At 43.4% G+C, this 27,043-nt stretch overlaps 1 protein-coding gene across 1 annotated transcript in view; it reads right to left on the bottom strand.

Annotated features, from left to right (window-relative positions):
• Positions 1 to 27,043, bottom strand: part of LOC121276073 (collagen alpha-6(VI) chain-like) — a 229,249-nt gene that overhangs the window by 128,980 nt on the left and 73,226 nt on the right. The window contains exons 11-13 of the mRNA XM_041184013.1: positions 23,309 to 23,454; positions 22,951 to 23,043; positions 22,772 to 22,825 (exon numbers count right to left, since the gene is read on the bottom strand). Of these exons, the coding sequence (XP_041039947.1) occupies positions 22,772 to 22,825; positions 22,951 to 23,043; positions 23,309 to 23,454 (293 nt within the window). The remainder of the gene's footprint in view (positions 1 to 22,771; positions 22,826 to 22,950; positions 23,044 to 23,308; positions 23,455 to 27,043) is intronic.

Here is a 27,043-nt window from a genome sequence, read left to right as displayed (position 1 = left end):
CATGTCAGAGGAACTGTTTTGGAAAGTGGCATCATCAGAACAGATGCGACGGAGGTGAAGGAACTGAGAGAATAAGATGGAGTCCTTACAGGAAGTGGGGTGTGAGGAACTGTAGTCGAGGTAGCTGTGGGAGCTGGTAGACTTGTAATGAATATTGCTGGACAGTCTATCACCAGAAATTGAGACAGAGAGGTCAAGGAAGGGAAGGGAAGTATCAGTGATGGACCATGTGAAAATGATGTACGGGTGGAAATTGGAAGCAAAATTAATAAATTTTTCCAGGTCCAGATGAGAGCATGAAGTGGCACCAAAGCAGTCATCGATGTACTGGAAAAAGAGATGTGGGAGGGGGCCTGCATAGGACAGGGACAAGGAATGTTCCACATACCCCATAAAGAGACAGGCATAACTGGGGCCCATGCTGGTACCCATAGCCACACCTTTTATTTGGAGGAAGTGAGACGAGCTTAAGGAGAAATTGTTCAGCGAGAGAACAAGTTCAGCCAGACGGAGGAAAGTAGTGGTGGATGGGGATTGTTCGGGCCGGCTGACCAATCGTGTCAGCCTGTTCCTGCCCCACGGAACTCATTTCTTACTATTTTGACTCCATTCTCTCTCCCCTTGTCCAGTCTCTTCCCACCTACATCCACGATTCCTCTGACGCCCTACATCATATCAACAATTTCCAGTTCCCTGGCCCCAACCGCCTCCTCTTCACCATGGACGTCCAATCCCTCTACACCTCCATTCCCCAACGAGATGGTCTGAGGGCTCTCCGCTTCTTCCTCAAACGGAGGCCCGAACAATCCCTATCCGGGCTTTGGAGCCCGGGTGATGTTACTGTGTCACCTCAAACAGCTGGAGAATTGCTCATACAATGTTAACTGATAATATGTGTCTGGATACATTTTCCATGGAAAACCCTGTATTAATTCAACCAGCAGGAGCTGATGACATTTGTCTGGACTTAGTGTGCAATCAAATAACTAGAAATTGGAACACCATATGTTTTGACATGCCTGTGTTAAATTATTATAAAAGAAGAGCACATCTGAGTATCTGGGCTGCAGTCGGAAGAAGGGTTGAGTTTGGTCAGGCTTACAGTCAACAACAAAGAGACCAGCCATGTTGGGGTTGTAAGTTTCAGCCAAATTGTAGTTTTATTGGTCTGAGGGTTTTGTGAAAGTGTTTTTGCTGGTAACTTGTAACTTGTTTCAGCCATACCTTGGTGATATTGGTCTGAGGGTCTTTTGCCTAAGATTTCCGAATAAGACGTGTTTTGCCTGAGATTTTCTAAGTTTAAACCAACTTGTGGGGACTTTGTGTGGAGTCAGCATTTTAGTAAGTTTAAGCCCGAGTCATGGTGACTTCGTGTCGGATACTAGGAAGGGGTTGTTTTAATTTGGGGTTTTGTACTAAGGGGTTGTGAGTGTTTTGATAAAGCGATTGTGAATTATCAGAAGAAACTTATCTTGCTGGACATTCTGTTCAAGCCATACCCACATGAATCTGGTGTCACAAACTCATGTGTGGGGAGGGTATCTGAGGGAAAAGGGGAACCTCTACACCTGAAACTGTTGTCTCAAAGAACGGTCCCGAATGTACAGGACAACCCTTCCAAGGCATGTGCAAAAAGTGGGGTGTAAAACACATCACATCTTTCCAGCTCTACCCTCAGTCCAACAGATTAGCAAAATGGACCATCAAAATGGTCAAAGCAGCACTTATAAAGTGTAGGGCAACCAAGCAAGATTTCCAAATTGCCATACTCCATCTTCGTGCCACCACAGGGAGATGGTCTACCTTCACCCGCCAATTTGATGTTTGGGAGATAAGTCCATACCACTCTCCTGTCCCATCTTCTCCCATTCCAGCTGGAAGCTGATTACATTCTATTAGAACAGAGAGAGAGGATGTCCCAGCAGCACAATCAGACAGCAAAACCGTTAACACAGTTAATTGTAGGTCAAAGTGTGCCACACAAAGACTTGGGTACAAGGAAAGGTACTGCGAAAGTACACACAGCCATGGACATACGAGGCTGAGCTGCCAAACAGACTGATCCTCAGAATGAACCATCGGCACATTCTCATCGCACTAGCTGAATAACAGACAGATCAGACTGACAATGACTTAGACACAGACAAGTGTTATTTCAGTCGCAGAGGACCACACAAGTACCAACACTAAGACAAGATGATCCCGCAGTGTACAACCAAGAAACACAAGTTGAGAATGCACAACCACAGAATGTACCACAACAACCAAAACTACACGGGAACATATGTCCAACAAATGTTACTTCAATGTTTAAAGATTCTATACGGTAACTTAATCTTGTTATGCTTGATATTCACTGTTATATCTGCTCTCAAGAAGTTTTTCTTTTATCAAAAGGGAAAAGGGGGATGTTGTGATATTGTATACATGCCAATGCAAACAATAACATGTACCTTTAAGAAGCTGAATAGTGACATCATTATGACATCACCATGTGTAAGGCTGGAGGATAAAAGGTATAGCCTCCATGTTAGATGTTCACAATGCCGGTGAAATCTCCTGCAGATGTTGACTACTGTCTGTGACCCTGTATCTGTAAGATTTCATGTATACCTTAATCAGGAATATTATCAAATGATCAGCCTATGCAATTGTTCGGGCCCAGGCTGGATCAAGGCCTCTGCAGAGCTGTATAGAGTTGTTGCTAGCAATAAAATTCATGGAGTTGTGTTCAAGAGAACCCTGGTCCATCTCAATACATTGCATAGCATAGATAGCAAAGAGACAGATCCATTGGGGTCTGCATCAAGAACCTCAACTTGGTGGCAGCAGACCGTAAGAGACCACAATACTGACTGACAGAATACTAAACAGCGACTAAGATCTAAACATACATTGAGGTGTTTTTGCCTCCAGATTCTGGTGAGGGAAATTCACCTCAAAAAGGACTTCTTCTGAATTTGTGACCTTCTTTCAGTTGCTGCCATGACACCTTCCCCTTTTCCTGGGGTGTACTGTACCCCCTAATTCCAACCTCAATCTATTACTACACTGCTGCCTTTCTACTCCTCTGTTACTGTTCAAGGTTTGAAGTCACCAGCCCTCTACTCTCTGTGGATAAATCTACAGATACCCTCTGTGCCTCTCTTAACACTCTCTGTCTCTTTACAAACAGAAACACATCCTTGGGTCTTGCCAATGTTCCTACACAGTGTTCCCTGAAGGCTAACCTCAACTTCCTGCCATCAGCATCTCACACAGCACTATTCTCTTGGACACTGGCAGTGGACCGAGGACCGACAATCACTGGCCCACTCTACATTTCTCGCTAGAACATAGAAACATAGAAAATAGGAGGAGTAGGTCATTCGGCCCTTCGAGCCTACTCCAACATTCAATATGATTATGCCTAATCCTCTGTCTCAATGCTGTACTCCTGCGCTCTCCCCATACCCCTTAATGCATTTAGAAACAAGAAATCTATCTGTTTCCTTCTTTACCATATTCAGTGACTTGGTCTCCACAGACTTCTGTGGTAGAGAATTCCATAGGTTCGTCACCCACTGAATGAAGAAGTTTCTCCTCATCTCAGTCCTAAATGGTCTACCCTGTATCCTGAGACTGTGACCCCTTGTTCTAAAACCCCCAGCCAGAGGACATTTCATCCCTGCATCCAGTCTGTCTATCCCGGTCAGAATTTTATGCTTCAATGAGATCTCCTCTCATTCTTTTAAACTCCAGTGAATACAGGCCTAGTTGGCCCAACCTCTCCTCATACGACAAACCTGCCATCCCAGGAATCAGTCTGGTGAACCTTCGCGGCACTCCCTCTCTGGCAAGTATATCCTTCGTAGTTGCCTTTGTTAAGATTTAGGAGCTAACTTCAGATTGGACTACTTCAGTTTCCGTCCTAACAAAGAATTCTATCATGTTATGGTCACTGTTCCCTAAAGGACCCCACACAGCAAGATTATTACTGAAACCTTTCTCATTGCACAATAGCAAATCTAGGATAGCCTGTTCCCTAGTCAGTTCCTCAACAAACTGGATAAAAAAACCACCTTGTACACACTCCAGGAATTCATCCGGTACAGTATTATTGCTAATTTGGTTTGCCCAGTCTATATGTAGATTAGTCACCCATTATTATTTTAGCATCCTTGTTACATGTGTCTCTAATTAAGCCATTCTCTATCACTGCTGTTTGGAGGCCTATAGACCACTCCCGCTAATGTTTTCCCCCTTGTTGCTTCTTAGCTCTACCCAGACTGATTCTATATCTAGACTTTCTGAGTGAATATCCTCTCTCACTATTGTATTGATTTCATCCTTAGCCAACAACACCACACCACCCCCTTTTCCTTTTTGCCTGTCCATCCTAATTATCCTTGGATATTCAGTTCCCAGCCTTGGTCACCACGCAGCCATGTCTCTGTAATCGCAATCATATCGTACCCATTTACATCAATTTGCACTATGAATCCATCTACCTTACAGCAAATGTTCCATGCATTCAGATACAGTGCCTTTAGACTTGTCTTTTTAACACTTTTACATTTTTTTGTACTATGGCACTATTTGCTGCTAGCAATAGTTTCCTCTGCCTTCCACTTTTTCTTTCTACTTTTCTGTCTCTCATTCCCAATTTTGTTTCCCTCTCTTGTGTCTCCCTGCTCAGGTGGACATGAGGAACAGATGGACAGCTGCAAAAGTATTACAAGAAATAAATGAGCCTCTTGTCACCACAGCTTTATTGGCATCTTGGCTTTGGCTGAAACTTGCCTCCCAACTAGCGACCTTTTGGCCCTTACTAAAGCCTCCCTGCCACCTTCTACCATCTGCATCATCCAAACTGCCAGGGTTGCAGTATGGTTCTTATCTTCAAATCATAGCTTGATTCCTCCTCTTAGGTTTTCTCCTCTTCTGAGAAGCTCACCTCGTTCCTCTTTTCTCTCCTTTAAAACCCTCATTATCTACCATGTCCCAGTTACGCTCCGAGATTCTCTTCAATATATTGTTTGTCCTTTCCTTCCTCAGTGCCCACACTAAGAGACTCTTCATCTTCTGTCATTCAATCTTCATATTAGCTCCACTTGTCCTCTTTCCTCTGAATTACTGTCCTCACTAATAAATCTCTACATCCATATAAACTCTCCTATCCATTCTCATAGTCAACACTTCAACCATTCCACCTCCCATGCCTGTATAGACCTCTGGTCTATATTACTGATAGAGCCATCACTGACCATTTACTTGAATTCCTCACCACCCTATCCCTTTCACCCCCATTTCATTTGGTATTTACGTCTAGAAAAACTCCCTTCAAGTCACTTATAACTGCATTTTCTAAATCCCAACTGCCGAGCCTTTAACCCTCCATTGATCACAATACTTCTGCAGCTGTCAATCAACTCAATCACTCCCTCTCTCAACCTCTATTGCTCTTGCCCCAAGAAATACCTTTTATTCTCTCGCATCCCAATTGATCTCCCACTTCTACGGGTCTACGGGGAGCAGACCCAAGTGTACCTGACACACAACTGGTTAGCCATTCATCACTAATTCTGGCCTGATCAGGGATCACAACATGCTTTGCCAAAACCATCCACTACTGCAGGATCCTAAAGAGCAAAGTTCATTCCCAGCTCCTTTGCTGCATCACTACCCATTTTCTTATTTCTTTATTTCCCTCTACCCTCCCGAATAACTAATGCTAGGAACTGCATGCACCTCTTTGTCACTGAGATTTGAGGCCATCTGCTCCAAAATCCCTTACCTGCCAAACACTCCAAAGACTCTACATTGTTCTAGTACTATAGCCACAGGTTTCTCTTCTATCTCCTTCCAGGCTACCTCTGATCTCATCTGGTTCTTGCGGCAGATCTTTTGCTTCCTTGTCCCCATTCCACTAAACTGCTGATCACCCAACTGCCATGTTAGGGCCCATTCTTTTCAAGTGAAGCAGCATTTCACTTGCATTTCCCCCAACTTAGTCTACTGCATTTGTTGCTCCCAATGTGGTCTCCTCTACATTGGAGAGACCAAACGTAAACTGGGCGACCGCTTTGCAGAACACCTGCGGTCTGTCCACAAGAATGACCCAAACCTCCCTGTCGCTTGCCATTTTAACACTCCACCCTGCTCCCTTGCCCACATGTCTGTCCTTGGCTTGCTGCATTGTTCCAGTGAAGCCCAACGCAAGCTGGAGGAACAGCACCTCATCTTCCGACTGGGCACTTTACAGCCTTCCGGACTGAATATTGAATTCAACAACTTTAGGTCGTGAGCTCCCTCCCCCATCCCCACCCCCTTTCTGTTTCCCCCCTCCTTTTTTTTCCAATAAATTATATAGATTTTTCTTTTCCCACCTATTTCCATTATTTTTAAATATTTTAAAATCTTTTATGCTCTCCCCACCCCCACTAGAGCTATACTTTGAGTGCCCTACCATCCATTCTTAATTAGCACACTCGTTTAGATAATATCACCAACTTTAACACCTATGTGTTCTTTTGTCCTGTTGTTTGTGACATCTTTTGATGATCTGCTTCTATCACTGCTTTTGCCTACAACCACACCACCCCCCTCCACTTCTCTCTCTCTCTCTCTCTCTACCCACACCACCGCCCCCCCCCCCCACCCCCCACCACACCTTAAACCAGCTTATATTTCAACTCTTTCTTGGACTCAAACTCAAGTTCTGTCGAAGGGTCACGAGGACTCGAAACGTCAACTCTTTTCTTCTCCGCCGATGCTGCCAGACCTGCTGAGTTTTTCCAGGTAATTCTGTTTTTGCCATGTTAGTTGACAGTGTACATAGCTTCCTCTCTTCGGGTGCTTTACCCTCCCTCATCCCTTCCTTTCCTCAAAAACAAACCACAACCCCTCTATCTTTGTGAACTGTTGCCGTATCTCCAAGCTCCCTTTCCTTTGCAAATTTCTTAAGCACATTGTTGCCTCCCAAATCCATGCCCGTTTTCCCACAAGATCAAAATCTCTCCTATCAGGTTTACAACACAGTGACAACACTGAAGCCGCCCTATCAAAAGTCACAGATGAGATTTCCTGTAACCACATCACACTTTCCCTCATCTATTTCAACCGCTCTGCAGCTGTCTTTGCTGAAAACCTGTCCTCATTGTTCAGCTCAGTGGGAGTGCCCTTGCTTGATTCCACTTTTATTTATTTGATCATAACTGGAGTATCTCCAGCAATGGATTATCTTCCTGTCCCTGAACCGTTAACTCTGGAGTCTTCCGAGGATCTATCCTTGGCCCACTCTTCTTCCTGATCCGCATGTTGTCCCTTGGTGTTATCGCCCGCAAACATGAAGTCACCTTCCCCATGTACATTGATGATACTCAGCTCTATCTGTCCAACACCATCTTAAAATCTTGAACTAAACCAGCTTTTCCATCTTGTCCCAAAACTGAATATTTTTGGATGCTGCAGACTAACTATTTGAACTGATTTTAGTCCAGTTACAGACATCCCATGAGAAAAAGGAGGATGGAAGTTTGGGTGCAGATGGGGGGTTAAAACCAGCCAAAATGCAAGTGTGTTGAGAAGCCAGCTTTAACCGCTGACTTTTGCTTTTAACTCAAGCATTGGGCTGGTTACATCAAACCGACTTGGGAGAGACGGGTCATCTATTAACATATGGTTAATGTTCAATGGAGTGATATTTAGACATTTTTAAAGTTAGAATTCCATCCAAAATTGTTTTTGGATGTTCTGAAACTCCCCTTTAAAAGCAATTTGAGAGCACAACAACTGATTGAAACTCATTGAAATACCACAATAAATATTCAATATTCACACTATTATCTTACATAATAGTAGGAAAGGATTTGTTCACATTACGTTTGGAGTTTACTTTCTATACTTTTGGATGTTTTCTGAATCATATCAGGATGGATGGTGCCTCAGCTACGTTAGTTTGGACCTCCAACCAGGAGTAATATCATCAGTAGAAGCAGCAGCAGCCATGGGGATAAAGATCCTGGGGTTATCATTGACCAGAAGCTGAACTAGGCCACCCATATAAATACTGTATCTACAGGAGCAGGTCAGAGGCCGGGAATTCTGCAGAGAGTAACTTACCTCCTGACTCCACAAAGCCTGTCCAGCAACCAAAAGGCACATCAGGAGTGTGAATATTCTCCATTTGCTTGGATGAGTGTAGCTCCAATAACACTCAAAATCCTGGAACTCCCTTCCTAACAGCACTGTGGGTGTACCTACACCTCATGATCTGCAGCGGTTCAAGAAGGCAGCTCACCATCACCTTCTCAAGGGCAATTAGAGATGAGCAAAAAACTGTTGGCCCAGCCAGCAAAGTCCCCTGAATGAATAACAAAAAAATAAAATCCAGGACAAAACACCTGCTTGACTGGCATCACATCCACCACCTTAAACATTCATTCCCACCACCACTGACACACAGAGGCAGCAGTGTGTACCACTTATAAAATACACTCTGCAACTCATTAAGGCTCCTGGGATAGCACCTTCCAAATCCACAACCATTACCACCAAGAAGGGCAAGGGCAGGAAATGCATGGGAACATCATCACCTGCTAGTTCTCCTCCAAGCCAGACACCATCCTGGCTTGAAACTATATCGCCATACCTTCACTGTCCCTGGGTCAAAATTCTGGAACTCTCTCCCTAACAGCACTGTGCATGTAACTACACCACATGGACCACAGCAGTTCAAGAAGGTGCTCACCACCACCTCCTCAAAGACGTTTAGGGATGGGCAACAAATGCTAGCCTAGCTACTGACATCTACATTCACTGAAATATTTATTTTACAAAGGCATATTGTTGAGATACCTGCCACCAGACAACAAAGACAGGAGTAGCAAAGAAGTACAGCTTGTAGGAAGTGCTTCACAAGACACAGGGTCTAGACACAGAAAGTGGGTTTCCTTAATTAGTTTTTATTTAAGAATAAGCAGTGGCATATTTTCCCAACCCATTTGTTTTTGTGTGATCCAATTTGACTAATAATCCCACAGCAAACTCAAGTTAGTATTAATTTAACCGGTTAGTTTATTGTACACATTCAAAACCCACAAAAAGGAACGGTAGCAACATCCCACTCTGCATCCACACAGTAAAGCGAGGGATAGAGAAAAGGAGGTTTTATAGTACAAGGACCACAGAGAGAATGATTATTGGTTCACTTGAGTTCCAGAGTCCAGAATGAGAGTCCAATGAGGAAGTCTTTCACGTAGGCCTTCTAGTCGACTGACTAGGGACCAATGTTGTAAGATTTGTTTTTCAGGTGCTGTTGATTTCACAAGATGAAACAGGCATGCAGAGATTGCATCAGTGCTGTAAGCAATGATAAAAAATCTTCCAGCGAAGTCTGGTTAGACGAGCTAGTGGTCCAACCTGGACAGAGCTTGCTTCTGTGTGGCCTGCCAGTTAGATATTAAAGAGCAGACTGGCTGCACAGCTTGGAAAGGTAATATTAAACTGTTCAAAAGGCCAGAGTCTTGATTCATGTGGCCTACCTTCTCTACAGTGACTTCAACAAAGGATGTTTATCCAGCATCTGGAATTCAGTTTTGTTTTCAGGACTGATAATGTCTCAGCCATTATGGGTTGAAAGTGGTGCCATGAGAACCATACAGACAGAGTTTGGGATATGGTAAAAGACAGCATCTAGGTTAAAGAAGCAATCGTTAAAAGGTCTATCTCTATTGTGGAAGGACTGAGAGAGGTTCCAGTATTTTTGAGTAGACTTGAGATATCATGTAATAGCTGCTGAAGAGCAGGACACATAGCAAGGGAATGTAAAGGGATTAAGTGGGGAACGATGGAGAGATCACCAAAGGGAAAATCACCTCCAAGACCTCTTTGTACACTTCACAGTGTCCAGCGCTGAAGGCAAAAACACCAAAGTGAAAGTGAATCAATTGGCTAATGAAATTTTTGATTTAAGTGGGAAATTTGACAAACTGGTAAGCAGTCATGGCTACAAGGGAGCGAAGGCTCTCCAGTGTGTGCAGTTACCACACAATCCATGAAGAACTGAAAGCAGCAGGCTGCAGGGTTAGAATTAAGCTTTGCCTTATTGGAAATTAGGTTCCAATGTGATGTGAACAGGCAATGAGAGATTTGGCCAAATTACCGGGGGATCAAACACAAATTATGCTTGTTGATAAAGGTTTTGCCATTACCATCGTCCACACTTCATGTCCTGAATGCTGACCCAGGATGGGCAAGGGCTCAAATTTTCACAGTAACCCGATCAAATTAAATGTGAATGATGGAAAAGAAGTAAGCATGCACAAAAGGAAATGCCTTGATCCTTAAAATACAAGGGATCTCATTAAATGTCGAATCTCTAGTTTTTGTGAACACTGTTAATGGAATAGGGATACTAGGCAGTGACCTGTTAAAGCAATTGAACTATTTGTTAGGTCTGTTGATCCTTATATCTGTGAAAGAAAACCATAGGCTATTGTTGATTATAACCAAGGCAACCTTTGGATAGGTACAGGAACCAGTGAACTGATTGAGATTTCTAATGTTCATTTGATCTTTATCAAATGCCTTTAAAAAGGCTTCAGTGTATCAAGTTCCTTGCCATTTGGATAGCCAAGTCCAAAAGACATTTAGAGAGCATTCCATAGTTTTTGCTAGGAGTAAACATGATTATGGAAAATTGCAGGGTGAAGAAATAATTAATGGAGCTTATCATTCTTTTCTCAAACAGCACCTGATACCCAAGGAAAGCATTCCTTTCATGCAAGAGTTAACAGAGGCACTTCTCAAGCAGAGCGTGACCAATTCACCCATAAAGCCAGTGAGAAAACCAGGCAATTCTTGGAGATTGACAGTTACTACAGAGAGTTAAATAAAATAAGATAACACCTAAATACACATCCATTGTTAGAGAAGCACCCACATTGCTTTCTGAACAAAGGATGTTTGTCCAGTGTCTGGAATTCAGCTTTGTTTTCAGGACTGATAATGTCTCAGCCATTATGGGTTGAAACGGGTACCATGAGAACCATGCAGACAGAACTTGGGATAGGGTAAAAGACAGTATCTAGATTAAAGCAGCAATACTTAAAAGGTCTATCTCTATTGTGGAATGAAGGGATCATTGCTCCCTTGTGCCTGGTCTGTGTAGCCATGACTGCTACCAGTGTGTCAAACTTCCCACTTAAATCAAACATTTCATTAGCCAATTGAAGCACTTTCACTTCAGTGTTTTTGCCTTCAGCGCTGGAGACTGACCGTGAAGTGTACAGAGAGGTCTTGGAGATGATCTCCCCTTTGGTAATCTCTCCATCGTTCTCTATTCAACCCCTTTGTTAGGGGAAATTAAAAATTCTAAAAGAGAATTTACTGAAAATCAGCATTCCAACAGCATTGTAATTTGAATTTGGGACAATCTTGAGATGTAAAGTGCAGTGTAATTTAACAGGTTACTTTTGAATGACGAGGATGCTATCCAAAGATAAAGAATGTATTGATAAACATATGGGACTTCTAATCTGGATACAAATCATTACACATGAAAAAGTGGTTGTGTTAATTTTGATAGTGTAAATTATAATTCTTACAAAGTTTTAAAAAATTATTTTTCATAAGAGAGTGGCAGAAATTGTAATAGCCTTTCTGCAATCAAAATGTTTGTTGCAACATGTTGAAGATCTACACTTAGCCATTGAAATAGTGATGAAATTATTAAACAAGTTGTTGTCTTTGTTATTTTGAAAGTTAACCCCAAAAAGATTCACTGTTGCAGGAAAAAGTCATTTTCTTTGGACTATCGATGTCACCAAATAGCCTGAGTCCAAACAGTCACAAGTTAGAAGCCATTCAGTGGCTGCCTTTGCCAAAATCTACATTTGCACTTTGTTTTTGTGATAAGTACAGCTTTATTCCAGGTTTTGCAGAGATCGCCAAACCTCTCTATGGGCTTCTTCATGGCAAGGAAGGCCAAGTATTGTCCTCATGGACAGCAGAGCACATTAATACAGTGGAGAAATTAAAAGTAGCAGGTATGCAGGCTACCAGTTTAGTAGTGCCAGATCCAGAGCAGCCATTTCATTTGGAAGCAGCTTCCACAGAGGAGAGTAAAGTAGCAGTATTGGGACAGGATTATCGAGGCCACAGGCATCCAGTAGGTTATCGCTCTCGCATCCTACAGCGGGCAGAGAAGTCTTATTTGATTTGTGAACATTTTTTAGCTATTTTTTGGGCAGTATGCTATTTAACTTATATCATGGGCCTACAAAAACTCATCATCCATTCATTTAATACTCCTTTAAATTTACTGATGAAGCCAGGAGACGTTTTAGTATCAGTGAGGCTGAACAGATGGACATTAGAATTACTTCACGGAGATTTAGATGTGACTTCACATGGTATTACTCTTTTTTCCTGTAATGATGGCATGTGAAGGCAAACCTTACTAGAGTCCTTTACCACTGATAGACTTTGAATAGTATCCAGTTCTTCAAGTTCCTATTGAAGAAGTTCCTGATGTTTATATTGATGCATTTGTCGATTTGTTGTACCATGTCAAGGGAGTTCCTCACACAAGATTTGTAGCGGCACTGCCTGAGCATACCCTCATGTTCAAGTATCTTTGTCATTCTTCTTGGTTTGCTGAATTGATGTCTTTACTTATTGCAGTTGAAGAAACTGTTGGTTATCTCATGAGTATCTAGTCTGATTGTGCCTATGCTTTTAATGCCATGTTGAGTCTTCCTCTTTATAATAAAAATTCTTATTGTTCCTCAGATGGCAAATCTCTGGTCCATGTCTTCATTTTCTTTGGCAGGTTTTGAAAGAAAAACACCATGCTACAAAACTAAAGTCACAGCAGAGGCAGGATGGTTCTAGGCATACACAGGGTAACAATGCAGCTGATATCGCAGCTAAGAAAGCAGCTATATCTAGCGGTTCATTGCCAGAGTTAGAATATAGTAAGTCATGGTTATGCAAAGGTAGAAAATGCAGCAACTCCTGTTTCAGTAGTTGGGCCTAGATTTGGTATGTGTGAGTATGACCCATATCAGGTTTTTAATCTATTGGCATGAGAAAGGGCAGTCTTTGCCTGCCCTACTTCATAGGCTCACAAAACGTTTTTTCCTTCTGAAGATTCTCCTTGTTTTTTAACGTATAGGCAAAAGCTAGATCAGAGTGCAGTAGTGTGTGTTCCTCCTGAGCTAGATCCAACAGGTGATCATTATTCTGTTGAGATTATCACAGAGAAAATTGCAGCTATTGCATAGTGGCCTAAGATAAAGGAGGATCTAAACCTCCATGTTACTAGATGTTTGCCATGTTTACAGAAAAACCCTTTGTCATGTATTAATAGGGCTTTCCTTTGAAATCAGGCAGTACCAGAGAATCATTGGATCACCTCCAAATTGACTTTATTGGTCCATTACCACCATCACAAAGAAACTTAATGCATGCACTTGTGATTATTGACCAGTTTACTAAGTGGATAGAGGCATTTCTTTGTTGATGGAATCACTGCTTACTACAAAACAGTGAAGGTGGGGACTTTCCATACAGGTTGACAGTAACCAGGGAACTCGCTTTACAGCAGAAGTCTTTCCTAGGTTACGAGAGTTGATGGGAATTTGACACAATTTTTATATATCTCATCACCCACAGTCTTCTGGGATTGTTGAGCGTAGTGATAGAATGTTAAAGATTATGTTGAAAACGTTATGTGTGGCTAACTCCACTCAATGAGTAAACATGTTACCTCTTTGTTTAATGGTGACCAGGTCTACGCCTCACAGAACTACAGATGTGTCACCTTGTCAGGCTATGACAGTAAGGTTTTTGAGGGTTCCAGGTCATTTAACATCGACTGATATAACTGCTCTTACAGATCAATTGTGTGACTTTAAATTGTTGGAACAGACTACAGTGCATATATGGGAAGTTAATGAATTTGTTGCAAGGAATATTGGGAAATCTGAAGACTAGGCTAAAAGGTATTTTGATAAAAAAGTCAAACCTTTTAACTATCAATTTGGGGATACCGTAATGGTCATGAATCATAGTAAGAAAGAAAATGCTTTTGATGTTAAATGGAAGGGCCTATCCCCAATAGTAGGTAAGTTGGATCCAGCAGCGTATCTTATAAGAGAAATACTGCACTTTGTTTTTTTTCCCAGATGTGAGGAAGTCTTCAAGATCCAATGCTTCAAAGAAACTAAAACGGATTTAGAGTTGTACATTAGTAATAAATGTTTAAAGGGGGTGGGTGAAAATTGCTTCACTCAATCTTGAGGTGGGGAATCTGTTAGACTTCACCTCGTTGACACATGTGTAATTAATAAGGCTTAAGTTATCAAATTGTACTGTTCATAAGCTTGGTGATGAAAAGCCTTAATTCATATGTATTATTAGGAAGTTGTTAAGTCTTTAAGTTGGCATATATTGAAGTGCCAAAACACTCTAACATAGCTTTAAGAAAGAACATGTGGAATTATGGCTGGGGCACATCTTCACATTTGGGCTCCAGTGCACCTAGCATCAGCAGTCAACAGAAGCCAAAATTGGGATGCTGATTGGCTAAAAGAATGGACTGAGAGTTGGAATTTTAAGTGAAGAGTGCAAGGTTAGGTTCTTGTAAGAAAGCCAGAAGCACTTTCCCCACTACAAATATTTGAGAAGTTAATAGTTGTTAACACAGGTGCACAACTCGGGCTGAATGTTGCAAATACAGCCTGCAAGAAAGGTATAAAAATAGGACACTTGCCAGTGGTCTTTGTACCTGCCAGGGGATAGCATTTGTCTCAGGACATTTGCTAAGGGGCTCTTGCTGGGAGAAAGAGTTAGGAGTTAGCAGTGGGGCACCCGCTAGGAAGTTAGCATTTGGAGATGACTTTGCCACTCAATGGCTGGGGATTGCCATAAGAATCCATAAGTGACTAAGTTGTCTTAGGCTGGGGATTGCCGTAAGAAATCCGAGATGATTAAATTGTCACAAGCTTGGTGATTGCTGTAAGAATCCAGATCACTATTAGAATCCAGTATTTGGGCTAAAGTAACAAAAATAAAAATTGCTGGAAAAACTCAGCAGGTCTGACAGCATCTATGGAGAGAGAAACAGAGTTAACGTTTCGAGTCTGTATGACTCTTCTTTAAAACTCTCTTTCAGATTTCCAGCATCTGCAGTATTTTGCTTTTATCTTAGGGCTAAAGTAATTGCCTTAAGAAAAAGTGAACAATCTTTGTCAGAAAGCTGCTTTCAGCTTGAGAGAGAGGAAGAAAGGGCTAAAGAAAGACAGAGAGAGAGAGAGAGAAAAGCACTCAGCAAGTAGCTGCAAAACATACAGTTACAACAGGAAAGGTAGGCTGGGAAGTTAGAGTTGAAGTCTTAAAGCTACAAAGGGGTTTTGCATGTATGTTAGAGTCAATTAGACTAAGTTAAAAATCTCGAAGGACGTCATAAGTCAAGAGCCCAGGTTCAGGAGCCAAGAAGAAGGGAAAGCTCCAGAAGTCCCAGAATCCATGGGAAAGACAGTTTCTCATGCCATGCCTTGATTAAAGGTTGAGCATTAATCTTTGCTGTTCAATAAACCTTAGCTTGCATACTAAATTAGTGATTGCCCTTTTTGCCAATAAGGTTAATCCCTGACAAGAATTTTCTTACCCCGGGGTTTAGTATAGAGTCCAAATCCCAACGCTGCATTAAATCCTGGAAAGTGGAACAATACTGATGACCTCCTTGGCCACCTCCAGCCAGGTATTCAGAAGCAGGTTTCTTCCTCCCTTTGCAGGGGAAGAATATCTCTCTCCCGCTTCTCACAACCCCCAGCAGTACATCTGGGAGGGATCCACAATTCACACTGTATCTCTCCCATTTCCAACTCAAACTCCTCCAAATTCTATCTTTTGGACTGATCCTTCAAATACTGTGTCACAAAGTTATGCTCCTTTACTCTTTTTGAAAATATGTTTTTTCAACTTACAACCAAGTAGAAATTTCGCAATTTGAACAGAGACAAAGCAAATTGCTTAAAGATGCAAGCCCACATTCCAAGGTGAAGGCAGGAGACAAACAAATCACCCTCAGGGGAACGTGAAGAGAGAGACATTTCCTATTACCCAGACGGCTATTGAAACTTGTAAGTGTCTAAGGAATTGATATTAAAAGTGCAAAGTACTGGATATTGAAACAATGGTTGCCACAGACAGACACATCCTAAACCTCTTGGAAACATACAATGGGTGAAGTATTTCAAGGCAAGGCTGGCCAGCCACTTGAGATAGATTGCAAATGACACAGGCAGTGTAAATAAAGGCTTCACCAGAGGAAATGGGCTGAAGGCTGCTCTCTCTCCACCTTTCTCTTCTGGAATAAGTGTGTCATCTGGTGCAAGAAGCCAATTCTACCAAAAACCTACCAGCGCACTGAGATCTCATGATAATTGCAACATCTCTACCTCTGACCACATCCAAGAAACAGCTAACCTAAATCAGTTATAGTGTTTAAGATCCTTGCCTCAAGGACAATCAAAGGACACTTAACTGAATATTCATCTACTTTTTTTTTATTAGACTCTTAACTCCCCTTGTCTCCGATATGTGTGTGTGTGTGTGTCCAAATGATTGCATGAAGGCCAAATGCTTGACATCACGTTTTTATTATTTTTCTCAGGTTCAGTGGTTAATGATTTTGCTCCTGCTTTGACTCAGGAAAACTTTGAGCAGAATCTTCTGTGCCCGGTGGCGTCAGGGAGTGGACTAAATGGCGAGAAGGCCAGAAATCGGTTTCACTATGTTGTTTGCAATCGACCGTTCAGCCCGTCGATGGCAGGCCACGTTTCCCACCATTGGACATTGGGAACCTCATTGCAACACATCTGCAAACCATTATAAGGCCAGCCCACCGGAAGCATCCCCTCCCGCCCAGCTGGGGGCACAAATCGTTGGGGTTTTGGGCAGCCAGGCAACGCACTAGACTTTGGCCATTCAACTGGCTTCCAGCATTCTCCGGGATGCGTTAAGGGGACTTCAGACCTAACCAAGAGAGGTTCTTAGTATAACCAAGATAACACATGTGTCTCTCTCTTTCATCCTGCAGGAGGAGTACATCAGGAGCATGGAGCCAGGTGAACTAACTGTATGCCTCCTGGCGTACAGAGAGCAGAGACGACAGAGAAGAGTGCGATGGAGGTGCCTGGCTGAGCAGAGGAAGGAGCAGAACCATCAAGAAGGGGTGGCAGGGGCTCCTGCACACACCACTGAAGAGCCATAGCAAGCCATTGTTAGTTGGCACTTAACTAAACCAAGGGTCGATAGATGCTGCCTTTCATTCCTGCAGATGATGCTCACCCAGTATTAATGAAGACAGTGCACGTCTAGGGAACTGGTCAGTAACGTCTGCCTGCTACAGCAGGATTTGGCGCCACGTGTACCTGGAGGACATCCATGGCTAGGAGCCATGAAAGTGACTGTTGCGCTCAATTTTAATGCCAGTGGCTCCTTTCAGGGCTCCACAGGTGACCTCTGTGCGATATCATAAGCCTCCACCCACAAATGCATCCCTGAGGTCACGGATGCCAGCTTCACGAGGTCACACGACTTTCTGCATTTCACCCAGGACCAAGAGTGCCAGGATACAAGAGCGATTCGATTTGCCTAGATCTCAGGTTTCCCACAGATGCAGGGGTGCAATAGACTGCTCAGAACTCTATCGCAACAAGGGATCAATTTTGTCAACCGCAAGGGCTTCCATTCATTGAATGTGGAGCTGGTGTGTGACCTCCACAAACGCACCCTGCAGGTCTGACCCTGAGGTCTGCGACCTCTCCTTCTTGTTGTGTGCCAGCTTGTCCCGCATGAATAGAAATGGAGTGAATGTAAGCGGGATGCCTGCCAGGCCAGACGATAAGTATGCCTGGCATGTGTGGGTGATGAGTTTTTTTTATTCATTCATGGGATGTCGGCTTCGCTGGCTGGGCCAGCATTTATTGCCCATCCCTAGTTGCCCTTGACAAGGTGGTGGTGAGCTGCTCTCTTGAACTGCTGCAGTCCATGTGGTGTAGGTACATCAATAGTGCTATTAGGAAGTTCCAAGATTTTGACCCAACGACAGTGAGGGACGGTAATATATTTCCAAGTCAGGATGGTGAGTGACTTGGAGGGGAACTTCCAGATGGTGGTGTTCCCATCTAACTGCTGCCCTTGTCCTTAGAGATGGTCGTGGGTTTGGAAGGTGCTGTCTATGGAGCCCTGGTGAATTCTTGCAGTTCATCTTGTAGATGGTGCACACTGCTGCTACTGTGCGTTGGTGGTGGAGGGAGTGAATGTTTGTGGATGTGGATGTGGTGCCAATCAAGTGGACTGCTTTGTCCTTGATGGTGTCAAGCTTCTTGGGTGTTGTGGGAGCTGCATTCATCCAGGCAAGTAAGGGGTATTCCATCACACTCCTGACTTGTGCCTTGTAGATGGTGGACAGGCTTTGGGGAGTCAGGAGGTGAGTTACTCATCGCAGGATTTCTAGCCTCTGACCTGCTCTTGTAGCCACATTTTTTATATGGCTAGTCCAGTTCAGTTTCTGGTCAATGGTAAACCCCAGAATGTTGATAATGGGGGATTCAGTGATGGTAATGCCATTGAATATCACGGGGCGATGGTTGAATTCTCTCTTTTTGGAGATAGTCATTGCCTGGCACTTGTGTGGCGTGAATGTTACTTGTCATTTGTCAGCCCAAGCCTGGATATTACCCAGGTCTTGCTGCATTTGGACATGGACTGCTTCAGTATCTGAAGAGTCGCGAATGGTGCTGAACAATCATCAGTGAACATCCCCACTTCTGACCTTATGATGGAAGGAAGGTCATTGATGAAGCAGCTGAAGATGGTTGGGCCTAGGACACTATGTCCTGGGCCCAACGCATGGACAGGATGAGGACAATGAAAGTGTGTGTAAGAGAGTGAATGGTGGTATCCCTTGAACCAGCAGTGAGTGAGGGCCCTGTGGTTTGTGAGTGTGTGAGTTGAGAGTGATGAGAAGAGTGACTTACCCTGGCAGAATGGAGGAGATCATTCATCCTCTTGCAGCACTGGATGACTATCCTCCTTTGCAGGGTGTTGGCGCTGACCACCGCTGCCACCACCTCCCAAGCTGGATTGGTGATGTTGCTGCCCATTCTGCAGCCAGAGCGGAGGTAAAGGACATCATGGTGGGCCTCCATGCCATCCAAAAGATGCTGGAGGGATGCATCATTGAACCTGCAGTCTTTTTGCCTTTCGGGGCCATGTCTTCCATGCAGCACTCCTGGGCTGGAAGCACTGAGATTTGTGCATGTGGCTGCACTTTAAATATGCCCAGCATGATGAAGCGGTGAGGTAATGACGCGGCAGGTGAATGAGAGCCCACGGCATGTTTCCCAGGAGCGCATAATTAATGCGGCGGGTTTGGGACTATACGGTGTGAGAAGCCGCCATTGTGGTTGACGGGTAAAACGTCATTTTACCTGCCCGCTACCGCACTTAGTGAAAACCTTGGATCATTCCACCCCTTATTTGATTGGCTTCTTATTGCTCACAGCTTAAATAGTTAAATAAATTCTGATTTGGAAAAGGCAGATTTTCATGAAAAAGGAACTTAAACCTTTATTGTCACTAAGTGAATAGAGGAGAGCCAGTTCACCCCTTCTGACCTTGTCCTAACAACCGAAGTTTAGATTGTATCTTATCAGCTGCCGCATCGACACCTGGAAATAAAATGATAATGGGCAGAATATTGCCGTCGGCGTGCAGGGGCTGGCCCGACTCGCCAATGTGTAAAATGCCACAAGATGGCGTCATCATACGTCATTTCAATATTGTGTTTGGTGGGCACACGCCGGAGGTAGCTGCGCGCCCGCCGAACTCTCAGTGGCCTTTTAAGGCCATTAAGAAAGCAATTTACCTTACTAACAATGCTGCCCATCCAACCTTAAGGTTGGCGGACAGGCGAAGAGCCCAAGCGGCCTTCGCGTTTTCAGGAAACCTAATCCACGGGCGGGATGAGATGTCCTGAAGGTTTTATAAAATTAATAAATAAAATTTCGTCAACTTCACAAACATGTCCCAGCTCATGTGACACTGTCACATGAGGGGACATGTTTAAATAATATTTCACTTTAATTTTAAAGAAACTTTTATTATCCACTTAATCTCCCTGAGGCAGCTCCGTGCTTCAGGGAGATTGTTGTGCTCTTTTGCGCATATATGTTCAAAAGAGCGCAGGCCCTGACTCTCCCTCCTCCCCCACCGCCCGCACAGGTAGTGCTGAGCGCTACTGGCCATGTGTTATGCTGGCCGGGCCTTAATTGGCCCGCCTGCGTGAAATGGTGGTGCGCAGCCGATCAGGGGTGGCAATCAGCTCCATGCCCGCTCCCACTTGCTCCTGCCCAGCCCACCGACATAGGTAAGATGCAACTTTAAAATGCCACTGACAGGCTTGCTGATCTTATTACCAGGTTCCCCCAGTGATACCAGAGCCTCCCTTCTCTCAACTGGCCTACAAGTTCATATGGGGTCATGACTTCAGCTATGGAATCCGCGTTTGCAGCCGCATTTGAACGTTGTTGAGCAGGCATTTGGAGATCGCTTTGGCTCAAGAAGTAAGATAAATGCAGTTGTATTCAACCAAACAGTAGAGGTCAGACCAATTGAGCACAGAGGAAAAAGCGAAAAGGATATTTCCATTACGGCAAGACATTCAGTCAGATAAGTGGGTGGAATTGAGCCATCAACAGCTTTAAACGACAGTGAGTCATTTTTTGTCCCAGACACTTGAACTAATATAAAAATACAAAACACATTGAAGTAAAAATCATGCCTTTGTACACAGAGCATGTCACTGGGTTTTTTTTAAAAATCTGTTTCTCGCATTCCCTTGACAAGTAACAAACGGATTTCAGCTCTGCGGTTCAATGCCGGTACAGCCAACAAGCAGCTGGGTTATATTAGTGGAATCAAAAAGTCAATTTTATTATAGACAAAAACCCATTTTTATTTTAGATAATTCTGTAATTGGTCACATTCTGATTCTAATCTGTACATACTTTGTACATCTTAACAAGATAATTTATACAGACTCATGATAAATGGACTCCATGCAGTGATCATGCAAACGTTCCAAACGTGGTCACAGATTCTGCATGTTGTCTACTCCTAATAATTCAAAATGTCAAATTCAAATTATTTGATGATTCAATTTGTTTTAACATAGAAAAGTGTGAAACTACGTACTATGTACATGGTTTAATTCAAATTATTGGATAACTCAATTTTTCCGCATAAAGAAACAACAATAATCAGCAGTAGACTGTAACACAAACTGAAGGAGTGAGCTAAAATCATTTTTAATCTCAGTTTCCTAATTTATTTTCTTTGCACACGAGATATAAGACATTTAGGCACAGTGGAGGAGAAACTTGTAACCCTGCTTGAAGACTATGTGGAGGCAGTAAACACTGTTGGCTGCTACTTGCACAGCCAGCATAGCGTTCTTCAATTATATCAATAAGGAAATCCACTTGACCATGGCACTATATACTTCCCGGGGAAGCAACATAGCCTACATAGCGTTGCTTCTGCAAACATACTTTTACCCATCTGGCTCCTGGCTGGACTAGAATGTATCACCAACTATTTCCAGCTGTTTGTTATTTGGTATCCAGTGGGAGAGAAATACAAACTTAGACAATATCATAACAATTTCCTCTAATGTCCTAGCATTATCAAAAGTACATAACCAAAATCTGGCAATTGCTCTCTGTAGGCGGTTATGAATCATGCCCAACAAGAGGTTACCACCCATAAAATAACAAAATAATTAAACCCTCTTTAAGTTATTCTCCTCAATACTCATATATATATATATATTATATATATAGGAATAGTCATTACAAATGTTATGAGTGTATTTTGGAATAACCCTGGAGTGGCTCAAATTCTAAACTCAAAAAACCATGTAAATGTCATCAGACACCAAATGAATTTACACATTTACTTTAGAATCTTTTAACTGCACTTATTATTCTGTTAATGCCAAGGATCAGCCTGCTGCCAATTTCAGAGGGGTGATGACTGGCTGCTCTAAGCACCTGCCTTTTGAGGCAGTAAGTCATTTACGAGATGCAAGTCGGAATCCCATGACATACAGAGGACTCTGATTATTATTTTAGGAAATGCTGGTCAGAACAAATGCCGTGTGCTCTCCGATAGTCTGATGGACAACAAAGCTGAAGATGTCTTAGGAAAGTAAGGTTTAATTCATACTTGTGTATCGGGAAGAACACAACAAAAATAATCTGGGGCTCTTCTTCACTGGACTCCCCCCAGCCCCCCTCCTCCATGATCATGATAGGTCACCCATCCTGGATATACCTTGCTGTTGAGTTGGCAACCATGAACATGCCCAATACTGGCAGGCCTGTGTCCAGCGGGATACATTGGGTTGCACATTTGGCCAAGTCAAGTGAGGCCAGTGCCTCCAGCCTCTTTGTCCACAAAACAGGTGGGCTGCACAGAAGTTAAAATCAGCCCCACTGTAACCAGAATTTAATGAGTATTTTAGTTTCAGGAAGGAAGTATTTAAACTATCCAGTAATGTGAGCTGCATTGGCTTTTCTTCTGTGCATCTTGTACAGAAATCAAAATTTTCTTTAACCTGCTGCCTGATAAAAGACCCCAGAAACAAACACAAGCAGCCGCACTTCACATCATGTAAAAGAGCAGTTCAAATATATTAAAAGTACCAACTTACTGCTCCTCCTTCTTCCCCTGGGTAGCCTTGAAATCCCTTTACACCTGATTGTCCCTAAAACAAGATCAACAGATCTAGTAAGTGATTAATAGAAAAGGCACTGCACTTTTCTTTCTAAATTCCAATGAGTAGTTATCTATCATGAAACTGTTAAAAATGGAAATATATAATTAATTTACCTTCAGTCCTTTGCTCCCTTGCAGACCGATCACACCTGGTTCTCCAAAGCATGTGCAAACGACTTTACAACATTTTGTTTCCAAAGCTGCATTCTGCAAACAAAACATTTTTTTAAATAGCAGAATGTATTTTGTGATTAGCTTCTCAAAATACTTAAGTCATTGAACAGCAAATGCTGGGTCAGCGTAAATTACACATTTGCTGAACCTACATTAGGAATAATCGCCAACTTTGAAATAATCGAACTGCATATTGAAATGTCACTGAATATAATGGGCCATTTTGTTCCAAATTCCATTTTATTTAGATAAAGGTACAAAAGATCAATCTTGCCTTACTTTTCTCAGAATCACTTACTATTTGTTGAAGCAAAGCTTGTCCAATATCGTCCATTTCAATTGTTAGCTGTTGTTTGTATCCAAGTCCGCTTCCAAACTCAATGTGAAGAATCTCATCAACATTCACAGCATCTTCCAGAGCCACCGTAATGAGCCTTTGGACTCCTGGAATTACAAAATGTCTGTTTATTATCACACATTATTATTCATAACTCTGTAATATTGAAGATTGGGTGGTTCACAGCCATTGGTAGATGGCAGGAATTAGAAAATAGAGATAGTTTAAGTAAGTTATATTTATATTTGTGGGTGTTAGAAATGAGTTTTAGCTTTAATCTGCAGAATGTTCCTGTTGGCGATTTGGGGGCGGGGTCCGCGCGCCGATGGGAAAATGACGCGGGATGACTCCGGGAGGAATCCCCGACGTCATCCCGGTCCATTTAAATTTTTAGGAAGGCGGGCGAACAGCTAAATCAGCTGTTCTCCCGCTGACCTGTCAATGGCCAAGTGAGGCCTTTGACAGGCTAATTAAAGTAATTAACTACCTGCCCGGCCAACCTTAAGGCTGTCAGGCAAGCCAGGAGCCCCAGCGGGCTTCTGCAAAAAGATAAAACCTCATCTGTTGGCGGGATGAGGTTTCATCTGTTTTTAAAAAGTTTATTAAAGTTTCACTCATATTTATTAACATGTCCCATTTCATGTGACAATGTCTCTTCGGACCTTCTGGCCTCTTACAAGCCTTTATCTCTTTAAGCTTTTCTCTGCTCCTCACTCTTAACTTCAATTAACAGGACCTTTTCCAGGTTCCAGTCCTTCTTTTGACTAGTAGGTCTGCTTGGGACTTTCTCTTGTTCCATTCCCCTGGATTTTGGGGTCTTTTCTTTAGCTTGGGACTGGCTTAGACAGCAATTAGTCTCAGGGAGCAGTGCGCTCTTTCGTGCACATGCAGACAGATGGGGAATCCCTCCCTTCCCCGCACAGGAAGCGCATAGTGCTTCCTGTCAGGCAGGCCGCTGGATGGGCCTTAATTGGCCCGCCCACTCAAAATGGTGGCCAGCCCCATTTCGGCGACAGAGTTCAGCTGCCCGCCCACCGTCGAGCCAGTAGGGCCCGTCCTCCAACCAAGGGAAAAATTCTGCCTAATGTTTCAGTTTGATTTGCAGTTCTGTATTTGTGTGTTAAGAAAAGGTTAAATTGAGTTTTAGTTTCACTTTAAAAGGTGCCTGCATTTCTCATAAGATTTTTATGACTATTGCACCTAAGTTAAACAAAGAAGAGTAGAGAAACTGGGCTGTTGCCTAGCAACAGGAGCCAGAGAGGCAGGTCCCTCCCACAAATAATCATGCACACTTGCGCGCACGCACACACACACACACACAGACACACACACATACACAGCAAACTAGAAACAGCAGTTTGATTTGAAAGCTGTTTGCGTTCAGTTGGTTTTGAAGACAGCTGCCAGGGGAGACTGGAGCAAAGGGGAAAGATAGCCAGTCCCAAGCTAAAGAAACGACCCCAAAATCCAGGGGAATGGAACAAGAGAAAGTCCCAAGCAGACCTTCTAGTCAAAAGAAGGACTGGAACCTGGAAAAGGTCCTGTTAATTGAAGTTAAGAGTGAGGAGCAGAGAAAAGCTTAAAGAGATAAAGGCTTGTGAGAGGCCAGAAGGTCCGAAGAGGCAACTGATGATCTGTAACTCTTGCTATGGACTTATGAATCAGTGGTTGACAGCTGAGTCAGTGAGAGAGAGTGTGTGGAGGCAAGTTTGAACACATGTGGTGATCCAGGAGAGAGGAATATTGGAAGGAGAGTTTGAAACCCTGGAGGTGAACACCTGTGGAAAGCATCTGAAAGAAAGTATCAGTTTGGGAGAAGATTCCAAAGTGAGTTCTTAGAGGGTGGAGACTGGAAACCCTCATGTAAAATATGGAATTCAGTGAGACCGGTTGGCTCACAATGTGACAAGCATCTGGTGGGGGGGTGCGGGGCTGGGTGGGTGTTGAGGACAGATCCACAGCATCTGGTTGAGGTAGCATTTTTCAATTGGTTTCAGAGTGTGGTGTGTCTGACCACGGGTTGCCAATTGCTTTTCATGGACCGTACTTATTGCGAACATTAGGGTATAAGGTAGCTTTTGTAACTTGCGTTATCCTTACAAATGTGTATATATATATATGTAAAGGTATAGTTGTGGGTGAAGGAGTATTGTAACATAGTTAATCTTTTCTTGTTTAATAAATGCTTTATTCTTTTGTTAAACATTCATCCGCTGACTCCTGTGACTCTGTTCAGTAGCTACTCACCATGTATCTAAACAGACAAATAGGCCAAGGTTTTTACCTTGCCGGGTGGGCCAGGGAATGGTCACAAAGCTGACTGCCACCTGCAATCGGGCCTTGACATCTATTCCGCACTGGCTGGCCATTAATTGGCACTCAGCACTGCAGGGGTGGGGGGCAGAAGGAGGGCAAGCGTGGAAGTTTGCTTAAGCGCACGAGTGCTGCCTCAGGGAATTGAAGATTTATAATATTAAAAATAAAAAAGTCAGCAATATTAAAAACATGTCCCCTCATGTGGCTCTGTCACACGAGCAGGGACATGTTATGAATGAACTTTTTAAAATTTTATTAAAACTTTAATCGCTGTTGGAAACCTCACCCCACCCATGGATGAGGTTTCGTAAAAAATCCAAAGGCCGTTTGAACTTTTGGCATGCCCGCCAGTCATGAGGTTGGACAGGCAATAAAAAATTTCATTCAATTAGAACTTTAATGGCCTTAACAGGCCTGTTAATTGTCGGCGGGTACACTGCCGACTCCAACACGCGCCTGTTGACCAAAATATTGCACGATGTAATCGGGACCCTCGCCCGACATCATCGTGCATCATTTCATGCTCGATTGGGTCGGGTGCACACCCGCCTGCTTAGCGCAAATTTCTGCCCATAAAAGCTAGGATCTATCAAGCTGGGTTCCATCCTGGGATCAGGTTTGTCCAGTGGTAACCTAGCTGGGGATCATAACACAGGGAGATATATCAAGTGAGATTATGAAATAAGGTGCAGCAGTTACCCTGTAAAGAAATAAAGGGCTGCATTTTACATGCCCCTGGTGGGCACGTATCCAGTGGGGTGCAGGTAAAATTCGGTGGCTCCATCCAAACATCTTCCCGCCCATCCCCGAGCTTACCCCAATAATACTGGGGATGGGAGGGCACCAAAATGAGCAGCTCGCCTGCCATATTCAAATAGATTATCAAGGGTCAATTAGACTTGTTAACAAGCCAGTTGACCCTGATAATACATTGCCCACATCATAAAACAAATGGCTTGGGCAGCCAGGCAGGAGTGGGCAGCCTGTTTTTCTTTTACCTAACTTCTTCAAAGGGCAGGAAGGAGGGGGGTAGGGACTCTATCTTTGGGGATTGTCTTCTGCAGATAGGGGGGCAGCCCTCCTCAGATCAAACCCCCACCTTCCTTCTAACCTCCCCCACAGCCTTAAACACCAAACCCCGCCACCACCCCCCACCCCCAACCGACATTCCCCAGCCCTCCTCCCTGACATCTGAAACCCTCCCTGCCCAACACCCCGCACTTACTGGTCCCGTGGGTCCCTGGGCCTTTTTAGTCTTCTTTGCTGCAGTCCTGGCAGCAGCCACTTACGCACCCTTGGCACAGCCAGGACTGATGGAGCTGCCAGCCAATCAGGTTGGCCGGCAGCTCCAGGGAACAGGACTTCCTCCCCAGCGAGGGT

The sequence above is a fragment of the Carcharodon carcharias genome, chromosome 3 (genome assembly GCF_017639515.1).
Source record: "Carcharodon carcharias isolate sCarCar2 chromosome 3, sCarCar2.pri, whole genome shotgun sequence".
NCBI lineage: Eukaryota > Metazoa > Chordata > Chondrichthyes > Lamniformes > Lamnidae > Carcharodon > Carcharodon carcharias.
The sequence above is the reverse complement of the archived record's forward strand: the minus strand, read 5'-3'. Positions and strand labels throughout refer to the sequence as shown.